Below are 14,494 nucleotides of genomic sequence, written 5' to 3' on the forward strand. Positions count from 1 at the left end.
ATACACTTGCCTTTATGATATTGTGGTAGCCTACATGATGCATACAATATTTTGGGTGGATGATATTTAGAATTCTGGTCTGTAGTTGAGCACCAACCACTCGACACATAAGATTGGTTTGCTTACAACAGTGCCAGGAAAATATTTATCATAATAAAGTGCCTCCATGTGACTAATAACCTAATCGTCACAGAGGTAAGTGCCCATTGGCACAAAGAAAATAATAAAAGCTATAAATATACACAACTTGGTATGAACTATCATCTAAATAGCAGTGAAAGTTTTTTGGGGGGGCGACTTTTTGTTTGCAAATATCAACATATTGGTTTCTCAATATGTATGGTTTTCTCTCAAATATGCACTTTCCATTTTGGGTTAACACATTCGAAGAAAATCTTATCTTTTTCTTGAAAAGCGACCTCCTATAATATGTTTAGAGTAGACCCTCTGAATCAAGAACTCTGGATGCATTTCCGGCAGCTTCTTCCAGGGTACTGCACGCTGCCAGTAGCTCCTGAGCTACCCACTAGGGACCCCTGGTCTAAGCAGTACACTCGATTATACAATGCTGGGCTCCTACATAGGTAGCCAGCCCTGTTTATGGACACCTAAGGCACAGCATGATAAATGCAGACAGAAGTGCCACCAAGGTGCCAGGGCCCTGTAGCTCAAATCAGTGAGTTTTGGTATGCACAGAAGAGATGGCTCACACTGTATATAGTTCATTCCTTCTGCATGTTGTAAAGAATTGAGTGTATGAAAAATTATTTGTTCATTTATGGTGTGCTTCAATCACAATATCTACGGGTTCACGCGTGAGACAAACTTGAAGGATGTATTCAAGTGTATAATCGGTGCGTCTTGTCTCCTTGTCCTTAAATTATTACAGCTTAGCATTATGGCATAAGTGCTCTGAGTTCAAAACTACAAAACTTACAATTTATATCGTCTTCAGACTTTAAATGTACTTCTAAACACTCAGTGGCAAGGAATCACGGGGTTCACTATGGGAGTAAAAAAATGAGTATTCCTTAAATGCTTTTACATAAAGGTCGTTACTTCATGTCCCTTTTAGAAGCCTGTTTGGGTTTTCACGTCTATTCTGCTTTTCTCTTCTGTTACACCAGTCTCTTGGGGAAGAAGCATATTTCTCGTTGTTCAATGCTCTTATACCTTTTCAGCATGTGTTTCATAAAGGTCTTGAAGGAGCAGAAGAACAGTGTTCTCCCTTTTCAACTCCAACACAATGTTTTCACCCCATCCAGTGTAGCCTCTGGCTACACCACCTGCTTGAAGGAGCAGACGGCAAAATATCAGCGCCTCCGAGGAGAATTGTAGTCTTTTTAACTATCGGTGGGAACCCCTCGTTTTATACAGATGTGCTTTGGGTGTTCCTCTCCATGGAGCTCTGTCCTTGCTTCTCTGTGGTGAAGGTTCAGGAAAGACTTCCCCTTAGTGAAAGATGTACTCCCGTTGACTGTGGGAGTAAGGTGAAGGCTGTGATCACCCCACAGAGAGAGGCTCCTCTCTTCCTACTGTTGGTATTCAGCCCATATCCTCCATGGTGGTTCTTTTATCACTCGTGTAGTGTCACTGTGTAGTGATATCCCAGTGATACATGACGAAAGGAAAGGTTAGGTCTGTATGCAGGATTAAGGTGCTGGTTTCCCACGCCTCACGCACCACTACCACCGCAGCCACCAGAGGCTGACAATATGGGCCCTAAGCTCTGACTCAGTTGCACATGGGCTGCAGCCACAATCCTCAGAGGTGGTGGAATGCTTTCATTTCTAGAGTTCTTGTGAGCTGTCCAGCCGCCAACTAGGTACCAGTGAGGGTTTGGAACCACTTTCCTGTCCTTCTCATAACTATCACCACAAAATGCCAGCCACAGGAACTCGCTGAAATGAGGAGTACTTATCCCTGTTCCCTTGTGGCGGTGGTGTCTAGTGACTCTCATAATATGTCGGAGCTGGTGCCTTGACTTTCTTCAGGAGTCCAAAGTGTGTGCTGAGGCCCTCCAAGCCACAGTTTCAAAGATGTGCACAGAGAAACATCATGAACCAATTGCAGCTTCCTTTCCAGAGCTGTGTACTCAGCTGAAGTAAGATAGCATAGTGGGGTGTACAACAACCCAACAACTCCAGGTTACATATTTGAAACACAAAAAAAGGCGGGCTTTGATACACCCTTTTAAGTTACGTAAAATTGTTCTTTGGAGTGTCTATTTGTGGGCTATTGTAGTGACTGACGCAGGTAATGGAATATTAGTTTGATTTATTCGATGTGATGGATGAGACATATAAATTGCCCATATATGACTGTTTGTAGAGCTTCTAGTTAATTCTCAAGTGTGCTGCCTCGAGGATACCCCTGCTGTGGAGCAGTGCTCCAACCCCACTCCTATTGTAGACACATTGGCTCTGCATTTGGTACTACCCACTCACTAGTCAGGCCTTCTGTGACAGCACTATACTCCTGGCTCCTTTAAAGGACAGCATTTATTAGCTGTCCTCATAAATATTCTGGCATGTGATGAGAGGGTGGGCTTTGGTTTATGGCAGTGGCGGCTTCTCTGCTAAGGCAGAGGAGTGTCGCCCCACTGACAAGGTGGCGATATGGTAAGTTATTTTATTTTTATTTTTTACATCCGTGCCCCCGCCCTGCCTCGCCACCCCCAATCGGTGCCGGCTGCTACTGGTTTATGGATACATTTATGAAACAAAGGGTCACTCCTCTGACACCTTTGTTATAGTCTGGTTCAGGGTTTAGCAACTGTTTCTTGGCAAAGTTGTAAACCCAATCTGGTTGAAGATCAGAAATCTGTGATAGCTGTGAGTATGGGATTCCACTAAGTAATGTATTTTGGCATTACCTAAGTGGGCTGTTCCACCATCTTTGTTTTCTTTTGTGCTTCTGTGATCTGGTGCTCATGTCTGGTTTCGGAAGGGCATCACAGGAAACTACAGGCACACTTTCCACAGGAACTCATACAGCAGCAAAGGGCATCTATTAATGGTTCATTGTGCCTCATCCAGAATGAAAGTGAGGAGCCCTACAAGTGTTCTAACTTTTAGCTAAAACCGATAATATTGTCAGCAAACGTGTGGCAAATATTTGTATTTACTTCTTTTCAGAAATATTGCAGCATCTTAAATACAAAGTGTTACTATTTTCCAGTGTAATGGTAACCAACTCAACCTGCTGGGATAACGTGCTGGGATTTAACATTGCATGCAGGTTACAGGCAGAGCATAACATCACTGACCCATCTTGATAGTTTATCCTGCTCTTGAGGATGCTTATGTGGTGTTAGATCAGAGCTGGATAAAATAGTTGCATTTCACTACCCAGATGGTGTCATTATCAAATGGTTGTATTTTAGCCTTTTACCAAACTGAAGATGATAGCTTACCAAAAGTAATTTGATGAGTTATCTAATAATGAAAACTTCTGACTAAAGGACTAGGTTTAAGCACACCCACCAAATATCACATTGTCCACTTCTTTCTCCTGAACTTTTGCATCAATACCTCTTATGGAATTGGGGCAGTGACTAAAGGGAAAGATGCATGTACCCTGTCATGGCATTCAGTTACAGGTTGAATCTTTTAGAAGAGGCATACATGTTTAACATGCTAAAATGCATACACCAGACATGATGTTGTTCCAAAACATTCAAGTTGTACATTTCGTAAAATCTAAATCTGCTTTTTCTTCTCCACCAAGGCACACGGCGAAATTTAAGAAATGACTTGCTTGTGGCCGCAGACTCCATCACCAATACCATGTCTTCGCTGGTCAAGGAGCTGAACTCAGGTGAGGGTTCACTTGGCAATAATGATAGACATCCATGGTCTTGTTCTTGTATCATGGATGACGTTCCAAAATCCAGGCAAACTATATGGAACGGGTTCGCACGAAAGCAGATTAGGTTCATAGATTGCTGTGTGGTTTTTTTTTTGTTGAACATTTTTTTTATTGGAGTAAATTGCAGTTTTCTTAAATCAAATACAGAAAGAAAAAATCTTCACAAATACGCATGGTCATTCTTGCCAACATAACATAATGTAAAAAGAAAAGGTTACTCAAAATACAATCCCCAGATCTTTGCAAACTTTTTTTTCCCCCCCCACCTGTTTTGCGTACATCTGTTCATATTTCCTGACCCTGCTCATTTTATCAAACCACGCCTGAAACACCGGAACCTGCGGTGTTCACCAATTCTGTAATAGCAAAGATCTAGCAATAGCCATTGCGATTTATACCAATTTAGCCCAAAATTCTGAGAGTTTACAAACTGGATCGAAGCCAAACAGTATTAAATTTATAGTACAAAGTATCGGAATTGCATAATAAGTTTTAAGAAAATTGAACATTTCTTCCCAGAAAGACTGAATTTTTGGACAATGGACAATAATATGAGACCAATTAGCTTGATCTCAATGAAGACATCTAAAGCAATTTGTGGACGTATTGACGTACATTTTGGCAATCATTGCAGGGGTGCGATATAGCAGCCATTTACTAAAAAAAAGCATTCTGCGCCAATTAGCTCCCCGTAGTGTACCGAAATTTAACTTATTAATAGTTTTCCATATAACTAAAGGTAACACTAAATTTTCCTGTGTATGCCATTTTCGTATAACTTTGGCACTCAGCTCTTCCTCTCGATTTTGTGCCAAGCAGTGCTTCAATTCCCCAGGTTTCTTTATGGAGACATTAACAAAAAGATCTTCTGCCAGCTGTGATGGGGTACTAATATGACTAAGATCGAGTTGTACCTAAGATTCATAAATCACCCTATAAGACCCGATTAATAAGAAATTACCGGGAATTAGGCGTTACATTGCATTAACAGATAGCCAAGGCTCATGCCTCATAAAATCGGATAATGATTTAAACCCAACACGTCCCCATTTTGTAATAATTGAGGGATCAATTTTAATCCTTAAAAAAGCCAAGGCACCTATTAGGGGAGTAGTTAGGTTGAAAAGGGGAAGAGAATACTTCTTAGTCATGGCATCCCGTCGTTTGAAAAACCAATTCAGGATCTTTTATCAAACAAATTTGGGTGATTTAGGGACAAGGACAGGGGAAGGGATCTGAATTTCTAAAGAAATTAAGTCAAAGAAAAAAATTATGAATAAACCAGTGCATGGAGTTGTATCTTTGAATCTATCTAAATAAAACGCAAAGTATGCAATATAATTTGGTAAAGAAAGGCCGCCATATTCGGTTTCTTCATATAAGGTCCGTATGTCGATTCTAGGTGTTTTTTTGCCCAGACAAATTTAGAGAACAAGGATTCTATACGCGCAAAAAAAGATCCAGGAAGAAATACTGGAATAGTCGAAAATAAAAAGTTAAAAAGGGGAAGAATTTACATTTTAATCAGAGCGATGCGACCAAGAATGGTTAGGGGTAATGGATCCCAACGAACAAACATAGAGCGGACCTTTTGGAGCAGAGGGACATAATTAAGTGTATATAGATCCTGGATTGTAGGAGAGAATAAGATCCCCAGGTATCTTTTAGGTTTAGGATTGATACAGCTCTTCAAATCTGGATGTAATACTGAGTCAACACCCCCACAGACCAGGATTTCTGTATTTTTTTTGTTGATGCGATAACCCCCTAAAACCTCAAATTCTTCAAAGATCCGAAGAGCCTGTGTCTGTGATTGAAGGTCCGGCTTAATAAGTAACATCATATCATCTGCATAAAGTTTAATCTTGGCCATAGAAATGACCGGTTGAATGATCTGTACACAGTTCCGAATTGCCACAACCAAAGGTTCAATGAAGTGGGCAAAAAGTATGGGAGACAGGGGGCATCTCTGCCTAGTTCCCCGCTGAACTAAAATTGAACCCGCTGATAACTTATTAATAATTATATTAGCTGTGGCACCCGTATACAGATTCTGTACGAAATTGATGACTTGTTGTGGGATCCCGAAATGTTTCAAAATAATAAAAAGTGTATCCCAAACTACTAAATCAAAAGCTTTTTCTGCATCTAATAATAAAACCAAAGCTGGAACACCGCGTGACTCAAAATAATCTAATGCCTCAGTTAAAAAATGCGTGATGAATTAAATCAGCTGTGATATTATTAAAACGAGATGATAATAATTTGGTAGTGATTTTATAATCCGAATTTAATAACGTAATCGGTCTGTATGAGTTTGGATCCTTCGGATCGTTCCCCTTTTTTAAAAAACTAACAACTGTGCCTTCATGAAAGGATGCGGGAACATGCCCGTCATCGAGCATAGAATTTAATAATAGTAAAAAAAAGATCAGCAAAAGAACTGAAAAAAGCCTTAAAAAATTCAGCTGGAAAGCCGTCTGGGCCACATGCTTTGCCCAGTGGGAGATCGTTTATAACCACATTACCCTCCTTACTAGTGAATGGGCTTCGCATGGTAAATTGATCATCCAATGATAGACTCGGAAGTGCATGTCTACCCAGAAAATCGGCCAATTTATGATGGTCAATGGAATACTGTGTATTATAGATTTTATGATAGTGGGAGAACATTATAGAGCTTAATTCAGCCTGGTCTGATGACATAATATTAGTTACTGGATTTCTTAACAAATGAATCCTATTAAAAGCAGCTTTTTCTTTAACTTGCCAGGCCAAAAATTTCCCCGTAAAATACTTTCTTCATAAACCTTATGAGTTTGTCTGCGAAAAACCTCTTCACTTTGTGTGAAATAATGGGTACATAGTTTCCGTTTTGCTTCACTGAGTTGTTTCTGAACAATACAAGTAGGGTTCAGATAACGTTGTTTTGTTAAGTCCTGAATTTTTTGTAATAATGAATTCCTAATCTTTTTAACTGCGAGCCATTCAGCTGCATCCTTGCTTATAACGATGCCCCGAATAAAAGCCTTCAGGGAGTCCCAAATAATATATATTGGAGCTGTGCCAGTATTACGTAGAATAACGTCCGTAATCTCTAATTTAAGAGCTGTTACCCATTTTGTCTCTTGTAAATATGCTTTATTAAAAATCCATCGTTTAGGAGTACTAATATTGTCTCCCATGGCGAACTTAATAACCACCATTGCATGGTCTGAAAAGCCATTATGCCAGATTTTCTGAGAGGAGAAGTTTAACTGACTAGAAGCAAGAAAAAAGTCAATTTGAGAGGCTGATTTAAACCTGTTTTAAAGTCTGTTTGCCGGGGATTCTTCAAGCGACATGAATTACATAAATCAAAAATTGACATATATTGTAACATAGTCCTTAGAGATTTAGGTTTGGGCTGTCTTTTGAGGGATGAGGTAGAGTCTAAGTTGGGGTTCATAAGTATGTTAAAATCAGCGCCTATAACAATGTCCCCTCCCACTAATAACAAGGATTGGAACATACCATCATAACTCTGGGAATTATCCTCTACAGGAGCATAGAAGCTAACAAAAGTAATAGGCTTTGGTCGATTTTTGAGACTACATGAAACCCAGCACCAACGGCCCAAACCATCCTGTTCCGTCTGAATAATTTCAGCTTCCAAGTTTTTATTCAGAAAAATAGCAACTCCACGTTGTGAGCAATTAGCACACGAAAAGCCCCGGAATAGAGCCCAGGTTTTAAACATTAAAAACTCCTCCTTTTTAGATGGAGTAAGATGAGTTTCTTGTAACATTATTACAGCGGGGTTCTCAGTTCTAATCCATGACTCTATGGCTCACATTTTTTTCCTGTTATTGAGACCATTAAGATTAAACAAAATCAATTTCAGCTCCCCCATTTAGAAGAAATAATACATAGTGCTATTTGTAAAAGTTAGACTTTTCAACATCGTAAATAACTCAAAGCATGCATTTCCATAGAATAGCAAGAATCCATGCGAAAATACTATTTTACTGAACAGAAATCTACTGCAAAAAACTTCTCCATTTTCATCCTTTTTTCTGCCACCCACCAAAACACCCACCCCGAACTTCACCCGTGGCCATCTTCCTTTACCCTCCACCACGCCTGCCACTGGGTCTTCTCCCCTACCATAGAGGTGTCTTGGGTGTAACACCCCGCTACCTCCCGAGCACCCTCCCCAACCCTCTTCGCCCCTCCTCAAAATACATTCTAAATTCTTACGCCTTCTTACAATGGTCCAAAAAAAAAAAAAGTTAGATGATAAGTAAAGGACCAAGAAGAATTAACTTGAACTAATTACCCCAAGGACATTTTACTAAGCAGGTCTTGGGCCTCCTCTACATCTGTCAGCAAGTGGAATTTGCCTTTAATCAAAACATTTAGTTTTGACTGCTGTGTGATTGAGGCTTAAGCCCCCTTAGCTTTAAACAGGTGAAAGATTTTTAGGTTTCGCTGGGGGGCGGAGCCGTTAGGCTCCTCCTCCAGCGAAATCTGTAGTTTCTAGTATGGGTGACTTTAACCCGCCTCTCTGCTTCATTGGCTAGCTCCATAAATGGAGGCTAGCCATTGGAACAGAGAGGCGTCCGTCAATGCCGGACCAGACACGGGGGCGTTCCCGAGATTCTTTGGCTTTTGCCGACGTCACGCGACGCCGGGAACGCCCCCGTGTCTGGTCCGGTCCTCCTCCAGCGAAATCTGTAGTTTCTAGTATGGGTGACTTTAACCCGCCTCTCTGCTTCATTGGCTAGCTCCATAAATGGAGGCTAGCCATTGGAACAGAGAGGCGTCCGTCAATGCCGGACCAGACACGGGGGCGTTCCCGAGATTCTTTGGCTTTTGCCGACGTCACGCGACGCCGGGAACGCCCCCGTGTCTGGTCCGGCATTGCCGGCACCCGCCTTCCGTCGTCAGCGTCTCTCCTCCCCCTTTCCCGCCCCCTCCCGCTTGTTATATTTTTATTTACGGGTGCCACCCCGTTTTTATTTAATTATTGGAGGCCGGTGCCCACCCGGCATTGCTCCGTGTTGATTTCACCGCCGCTGGCCCGGAGATCGAGCAAGAGGAGCTGCGCCCGCCTCCCTGCCAAGGGCCGCGCTGCCATTGGCGGCCCTCAGCGCAGGAAGCCAGGCACGCAGTGGTGCGACGTGGGCGGGGCCTCGAGGCGGCCATTTCCGCTTCCCCCTGCCCGGGGGAAGCCTGCTGGTGGTTCGTTGCCGGTCTCCCGTGTGGAGAGGGAGACCGGAACTGCTGGGGAAGCCGCCGTAAAGGAGCCCCCTCACGCAAGGCTGTTTAATCCCTCCCGCTTCCGTGTCTTTCCCGCCCCCCCCTCCCGTGTGGTTTAATTCCTGTCTAAACAACACGTAAGTGTCCCAAAACCTTTTTTTCCCGCCGCCGCTTGTTTCCGCCCCCCCCCTGTCCGTGCGCCGTTCCCAACCCCCCCCCCGCCACCCCCTCCCGCTTCTGTGTCTTTCCCGCCCCCCCTCCCGCTTCCGTGTCTTTCCCGCCCCCCCCTCCCGCTTCCTCGCCTTTCCCGCCCCCCCCTCCCGCTTCCTCGCCTGCAGTCGTGAATTCTGTGTCTGAACTGTTCTGCTTACAAAGTTTATCCACACATGCGTACACGTCTTTCACAGGTCAACATTTACTCTTTATTTAAAGCATGGCATTGCTGCGCATACTGTGGTTTAATTCCTGTCTAAACAACACGTAAGTGTCCCAAAACCTTTTTTTCTGCGTTTCCGTGAATCTCCCACTTGCTGTTCCCCTCTTGCCTTTGATGTTTTTTTTCGAAATCCATATCACTTTCCGGTATTAATATATGTCGAGGACATACAAAAGTCGTCGCTCTGGTATTTTTTTTTATCGGTGACTTTAACTCCTTTTAAGCCCCCTTATTACCCGTCCCCGTATTCCTCGGGTGTCAGGGTTCCTTTAAGCACTATCACTACGGCTACAAGTCGCGCTTTTTGCCTGTTTTACTTTTTAAATTTAGTGTGTAGCGTAGGATAGATAGGTTGATGAGTTATGTACGTGCTGCAGAAATCTGTTTGCTACCTGCAACTAGCCATGAGCTGGAAACCCCGAAGCAAGTCAAAACAATGAGTAACATTTGATTCGTTAAACATAAAACGTTTATATAAAGCCTACGGCGCTACGTGTAGAAGGTTCTTTTTTGCTGTCGTTTTGTGCGGATGAGTGACCCTCCCTCCCCACCCCATGCCCTCCCTCTCGTGTTTTTTAAGGGTTACCTCTACTGATGGCGTCTGAGCTGAAACACGCCATAGACTGTCCAGAAGGGGATTTGCGCTGAAAATAAAATGCCCAACAATTGCCTATTCTAATTATCCCATAAAATGTCACTGAGACCATCTGATTCGTGCTAAAGTCTGCGTTTTACGCGCCCTGACCTTCAGCCTAATGACATTTGCACAGCCATGTTCTGCAGCTAGACTGACCCCCACCTAGATGGTGTATTGTTCTAGACAGCCCCTAGATGAGAGAGGACGGGAGTCGGTGCAGGGGGTCGCGTCCTCTCTCCCACCCCCAGGAAGAGGAGCCCAGGGGTCTGAGTGACAAGGTAAGACTTGTCCACAGTGAATCACAAGATGAGGAAAGGACCGGGTGCTTAATATGTACAGTGCAGATTGTATGTCCCGGCTTCGCTTTGCACGCCCTGTGATCTTGGGCATGTCGTGTGTACAGAGTAGATTGTATGTCCCGGCTTCGCTTTGCACGCTCTGTGATCTTGGGCATATCGTGCCCACGTGAGCAAAACGTATATATGGGAAGGAGCGGTGTTTTTTATTAGGCAATACAAAGAATTTATGAAACAGGTGGTGCCCCCAAGTACTCGCCCGCAGTCCCCCCCCCCCCGCTGTCCGTGCGCCGTTCCCAACCCCCCCCCCCCCCGCCACCCCCTCCTGCTTCCGTGCCTTTCCCGCCCCCCCTCCCGCTTCCTCGCCTGCAGTCGTGAATTCTGTGTCTGAACAACTGTTCTGCTTACAAAGTTTATCCACACATGTGTACACGTCTTTCACAGGTCAACATTTACTCTTTATTTAAAGCATGGCATTGCTGCGCATACTGTGGTTTAATTCCTGTCTAAACAACACGTAAGTGTCCCAAAACCTTTTTTTCTGCGTTTCCGTTAATCTCCCACTTGCTGTTCCCCTCTTGCCTTTGATGTTTTTTTTTTCGAAATCCATATCACTTTCCGGTATTAATATATGTCGAGGACATACAAAAGTCGTCGCTCTGGTATTTTTTTTTATCGGTGACTTTAACTCCTTTTAAGCCCCCTTATTACCCGTCCCCGTATTCCTCGGGTGTCAGGGTTCCTTTAAGCACTATCACTACGGCTACAAGTCGCGCTTTTTGCCTGTTTTACTTTTTAAATTTAGTGTGTAGCGTAGGATAGATAGGTTGATGAGTTATGTACGTGCTGCAGAAATCTGTTTGCTACCTGCAACTAGCCATGAGCTGGAAACCCCGAAGCAAGTCAAAACAATGAGTAACATTTGATTCGTTAAAAATAAAACGTTTATATAAAGCCTACGGCGCTACGTGTAGAAGGTTCTTTTTTGCTGTCGTTTTGTGCGGATGAGTGACCCTCCCTCCCCACCCCATGCCCTCCCTCTCGTGTTTTTTAAGGGTTACCTCTACTGATGGCGTCTGAGCTGAAACACGCCATAGACTGTCCAGAAGGGGATTTGCGCTGAAAATAAAATGCCCAACAATTGCCTATTCTAATTATCCCATAAAATGTCACTGAGACCATCTGATTCGTGCTAAAGTCTGCGTTTTACGCGCCCTGACCTTCAGCCTAATGACATTTGCACAGCCATGTTCTGCAGCTAGACTGACCCCCACCTAGATGGTGTATTGTTCTAGACAGCCCCTAGATGAGAGAGGACGGGAGTCGGTGCAGGGGGTCGCGTCCTCTCTCCCACCCCTCAGGAAGAGGAGCCCAGGGGTCTGAGTGACAAGGTAAGACTCGTCCACAGTGAATCACAAGATGAGGAAAGGACCGGGTGCTTAATATGTACAGAGCAGATTGTATGTCCCGGCTTCGCTTTGCACGCCCTGTGATCTTGGCATGTTGTGTGTACAGAGCAGATTGTATGTCCCGGCTTCGCTTTGCACGCCCTGTGATCTTGGGTATGTCGTGTGTACAGAGCAGATTGTATGTCCCGGCTTCGCTTTGCACGCCCTGTGATCTTGGGCATGTCGTGTGTACAGAGCAGATTGTATGTCCCGGCTTCGCTTTGCATGCCCTGTGATCTTGGGCATGTCGTGTGTACAGAGCAGATTGTATGTCCCGGCTTCGCTTTGCACGCTCTGTGATCTTGGGCATGTCGTGCCCACGTGTGCAAAACGTATATATGGGAAGGAGCGGTGTTTTTATTAGGCAATACAAAGAATTTATGAAACAGGTGGTGCCCCCAAGTACTCGCCCGCAGTCGTGAATTCTGTCTCTGTACAACTTTGCTGCTTACTGTTCTGTTTACAAACTTTATCCACACCTACGTACACGTCTTTTCACAGGTCAATGTTTACTTTGTTTAAAGCATGGCATTGCTGCACATACTGTGGTTTAATTCTTGTCTAAACAACACGAAAGTGTCCCAAAACCTTTTTATGCGTCAGAGATTGACCATGTGCAACATTTAAGCCAGGGCGCACGCCCTGAAACACAACACTTTATTGAACGGGTCCACGTGTCCTCTCCATCACAAGGTATTTGATGTGCAGTTCAAGCTCATGAGCAGCGAGTCAATAAGATGACAAGGGCAACTGAAGAGATACCCTTTGACCTAGATAACATCACATGGTTGACCCACTCCCTCATCCACCCATAGCCCATCAATACACTCCTATTTGTTGCGAGCCCAGGCTCTTGCAGCCGTGTTTACATTTAGTTTCTGCTTCTGCTTTATGACCCTTGACCCCAAAGGCGTCAAGATCAATACAAGTGGTACCTGGGGGGAGAATACATGCCTCCAATTAAGGCCTATACCAGTGCCAATTACACCCCTGCCACCTACCGCCAGTCACACTCAGCAATGCTCTGACTGATCAGGCCTGCACAACCCTCGCCTGACCTTTACGTATTTCTTGATTGGAGTTCCAGAGGGTTGATCGCTGATTGGCCAGGCTCAAAACCCAGAAAGTTGATGGGATGGTATTGCTATCAATGGTATAATCTTCACATTGGGGTCGAATGTACTTTGTCACTAGTACTTTCCCGTCAAACCAGCCTACTCTATTGCCAGCATTACGTGTTTTGTTTACAGGGTTATTTATTTGCAGTTTTCGGTAGCGCGATCTAGGGCGGTGCGACCGGTGCAGCCACACCTGGCACTGATCTCGGGAGAGGCTCTGTGTGCAGAAATAACTTTCGGTTTTAAAAGCACATGCTGTTTCCTTGTTGTGTCCAGCAGATTTCGGGGAACGATACAAATATCAAGATACGTGGTGATTAATGTTCCTGTTGAAGAGACATCAGTTTTGTCGAGGGGCGGTTTTGACGCATTTTAAAGTAGCGCAGAGGGTTAATATGCCTGCTGCAAAGAATGTGTACCTGCAGATCACGGAACAGTAATCCACATTGGTTTGTGTAACTTTTCATATAGACTGATCTAAACATGTAAGATTAGGGCTTTAAGTGGGTTGAAAAAACTGGAGGGTCTCTCAAAGCGGCCTGGCCAATGTGAATAAGTACGTGGCTTAAAACCACGTAAACTAAAAATCTGTGCTTAGCATAGTGTGCCAATTGACCGGCATTTTTCTACTTCTGTCTTTCCATCCAGATATATAATACAATAAGTAACATTACACCTACAACAAGTCAGGACTATTGGCTTTGTCAGTGGTATTTTTATAAGATAAATAAGCAACAACTATGGCTTAGTTGTATAGAATATTGAAAATGCTTCAGTTCTGAAATGATGTTTTCAAAACCAACACATAAATAAAAAGTTTGTCATACACAATGCCAATAGCTCAAACTTTTCCAAAGGCGAAACCGTTGCATTGTAAATGCTTGTTACAAATTCTTTTCTGCGACGGGCCGCTGCGGCGGACATGTCGGAGAAAATCCGGCATTTAGTAGTAGCATTTGCTGCAAATTGACCCTGTTTAATGGCCCTGGAGAGTATGGATTCATTAATACGAATGTCTGCAAAATTCAACAGAATGCTGTGTGGTTAATCCACAGGAAAACATATCCTGGCAGTCAGTGAACCTATTGTTCCTGCATCCAATTTAGATCGAGACTGTACTTTTTATGGTCATTTAACAGGGAAAAATGAGCATGCCGTTTTTCTGCTAAAAGAGTAAATTGGACAGAGCTCTGGAGTTTCACTTCTTCGTGCTTAAGTATCTCATCCAGCCAGTGACTTCTTTTTTAATCCTGCATTTATAGACTCGGCATATATAGACTTATTAATATGGGGCTACAAGACTCTGAGTTCCAAACCAACAAACGGGACAAGCTAAGTATGGAATTAGTAAATGGAGAGTCTGAGCCTTGGTACCCACTACAGTATTTATGTCGTATATAACTTGCACTTCAACCTGAAAATGAAACCATAAGGTTTAAAAAAATATG

The 14,494-nt window shown here is 43.6% G+C and overlaps 1 protein-coding gene across 17 annotated transcripts in view; it reads left to right on the forward strand.

Annotated features, from left to right (window-relative positions):
• Window positions 1-14,494, forward strand: part of DTNA (dystrobrevin alpha) — a 693,791-nt gene that overhangs the window by 585,855 nt on the left and 93,442 nt on the right. For all 17 annotated transcript variants that reach the window (XM_086965704.1, XM_086965706.1, XM_086965705.1 and 14 more), the window contains one exon: window positions 3,730-3,819. In XM_086965704.1, the coding sequence (XP_086821830.1) occupies window positions 3,730-3,819 (90 nt within the window). The remainder of the gene's footprint in view (window positions 1-3,729; window positions 3,820-14,494) is intronic.

This window comes from Lissotriton vulgaris, chromosome 4_1 (assembly GCF_964263255.1).
Source record: "Lissotriton vulgaris chromosome 4_1, aLisVul1.2, whole genome shotgun sequence".
In the NCBI taxonomy this organism is placed as follows: Eukaryota; Metazoa; Chordata; class Amphibia; order Caudata; family Salamandridae; genus Lissotriton; species Lissotriton vulgaris.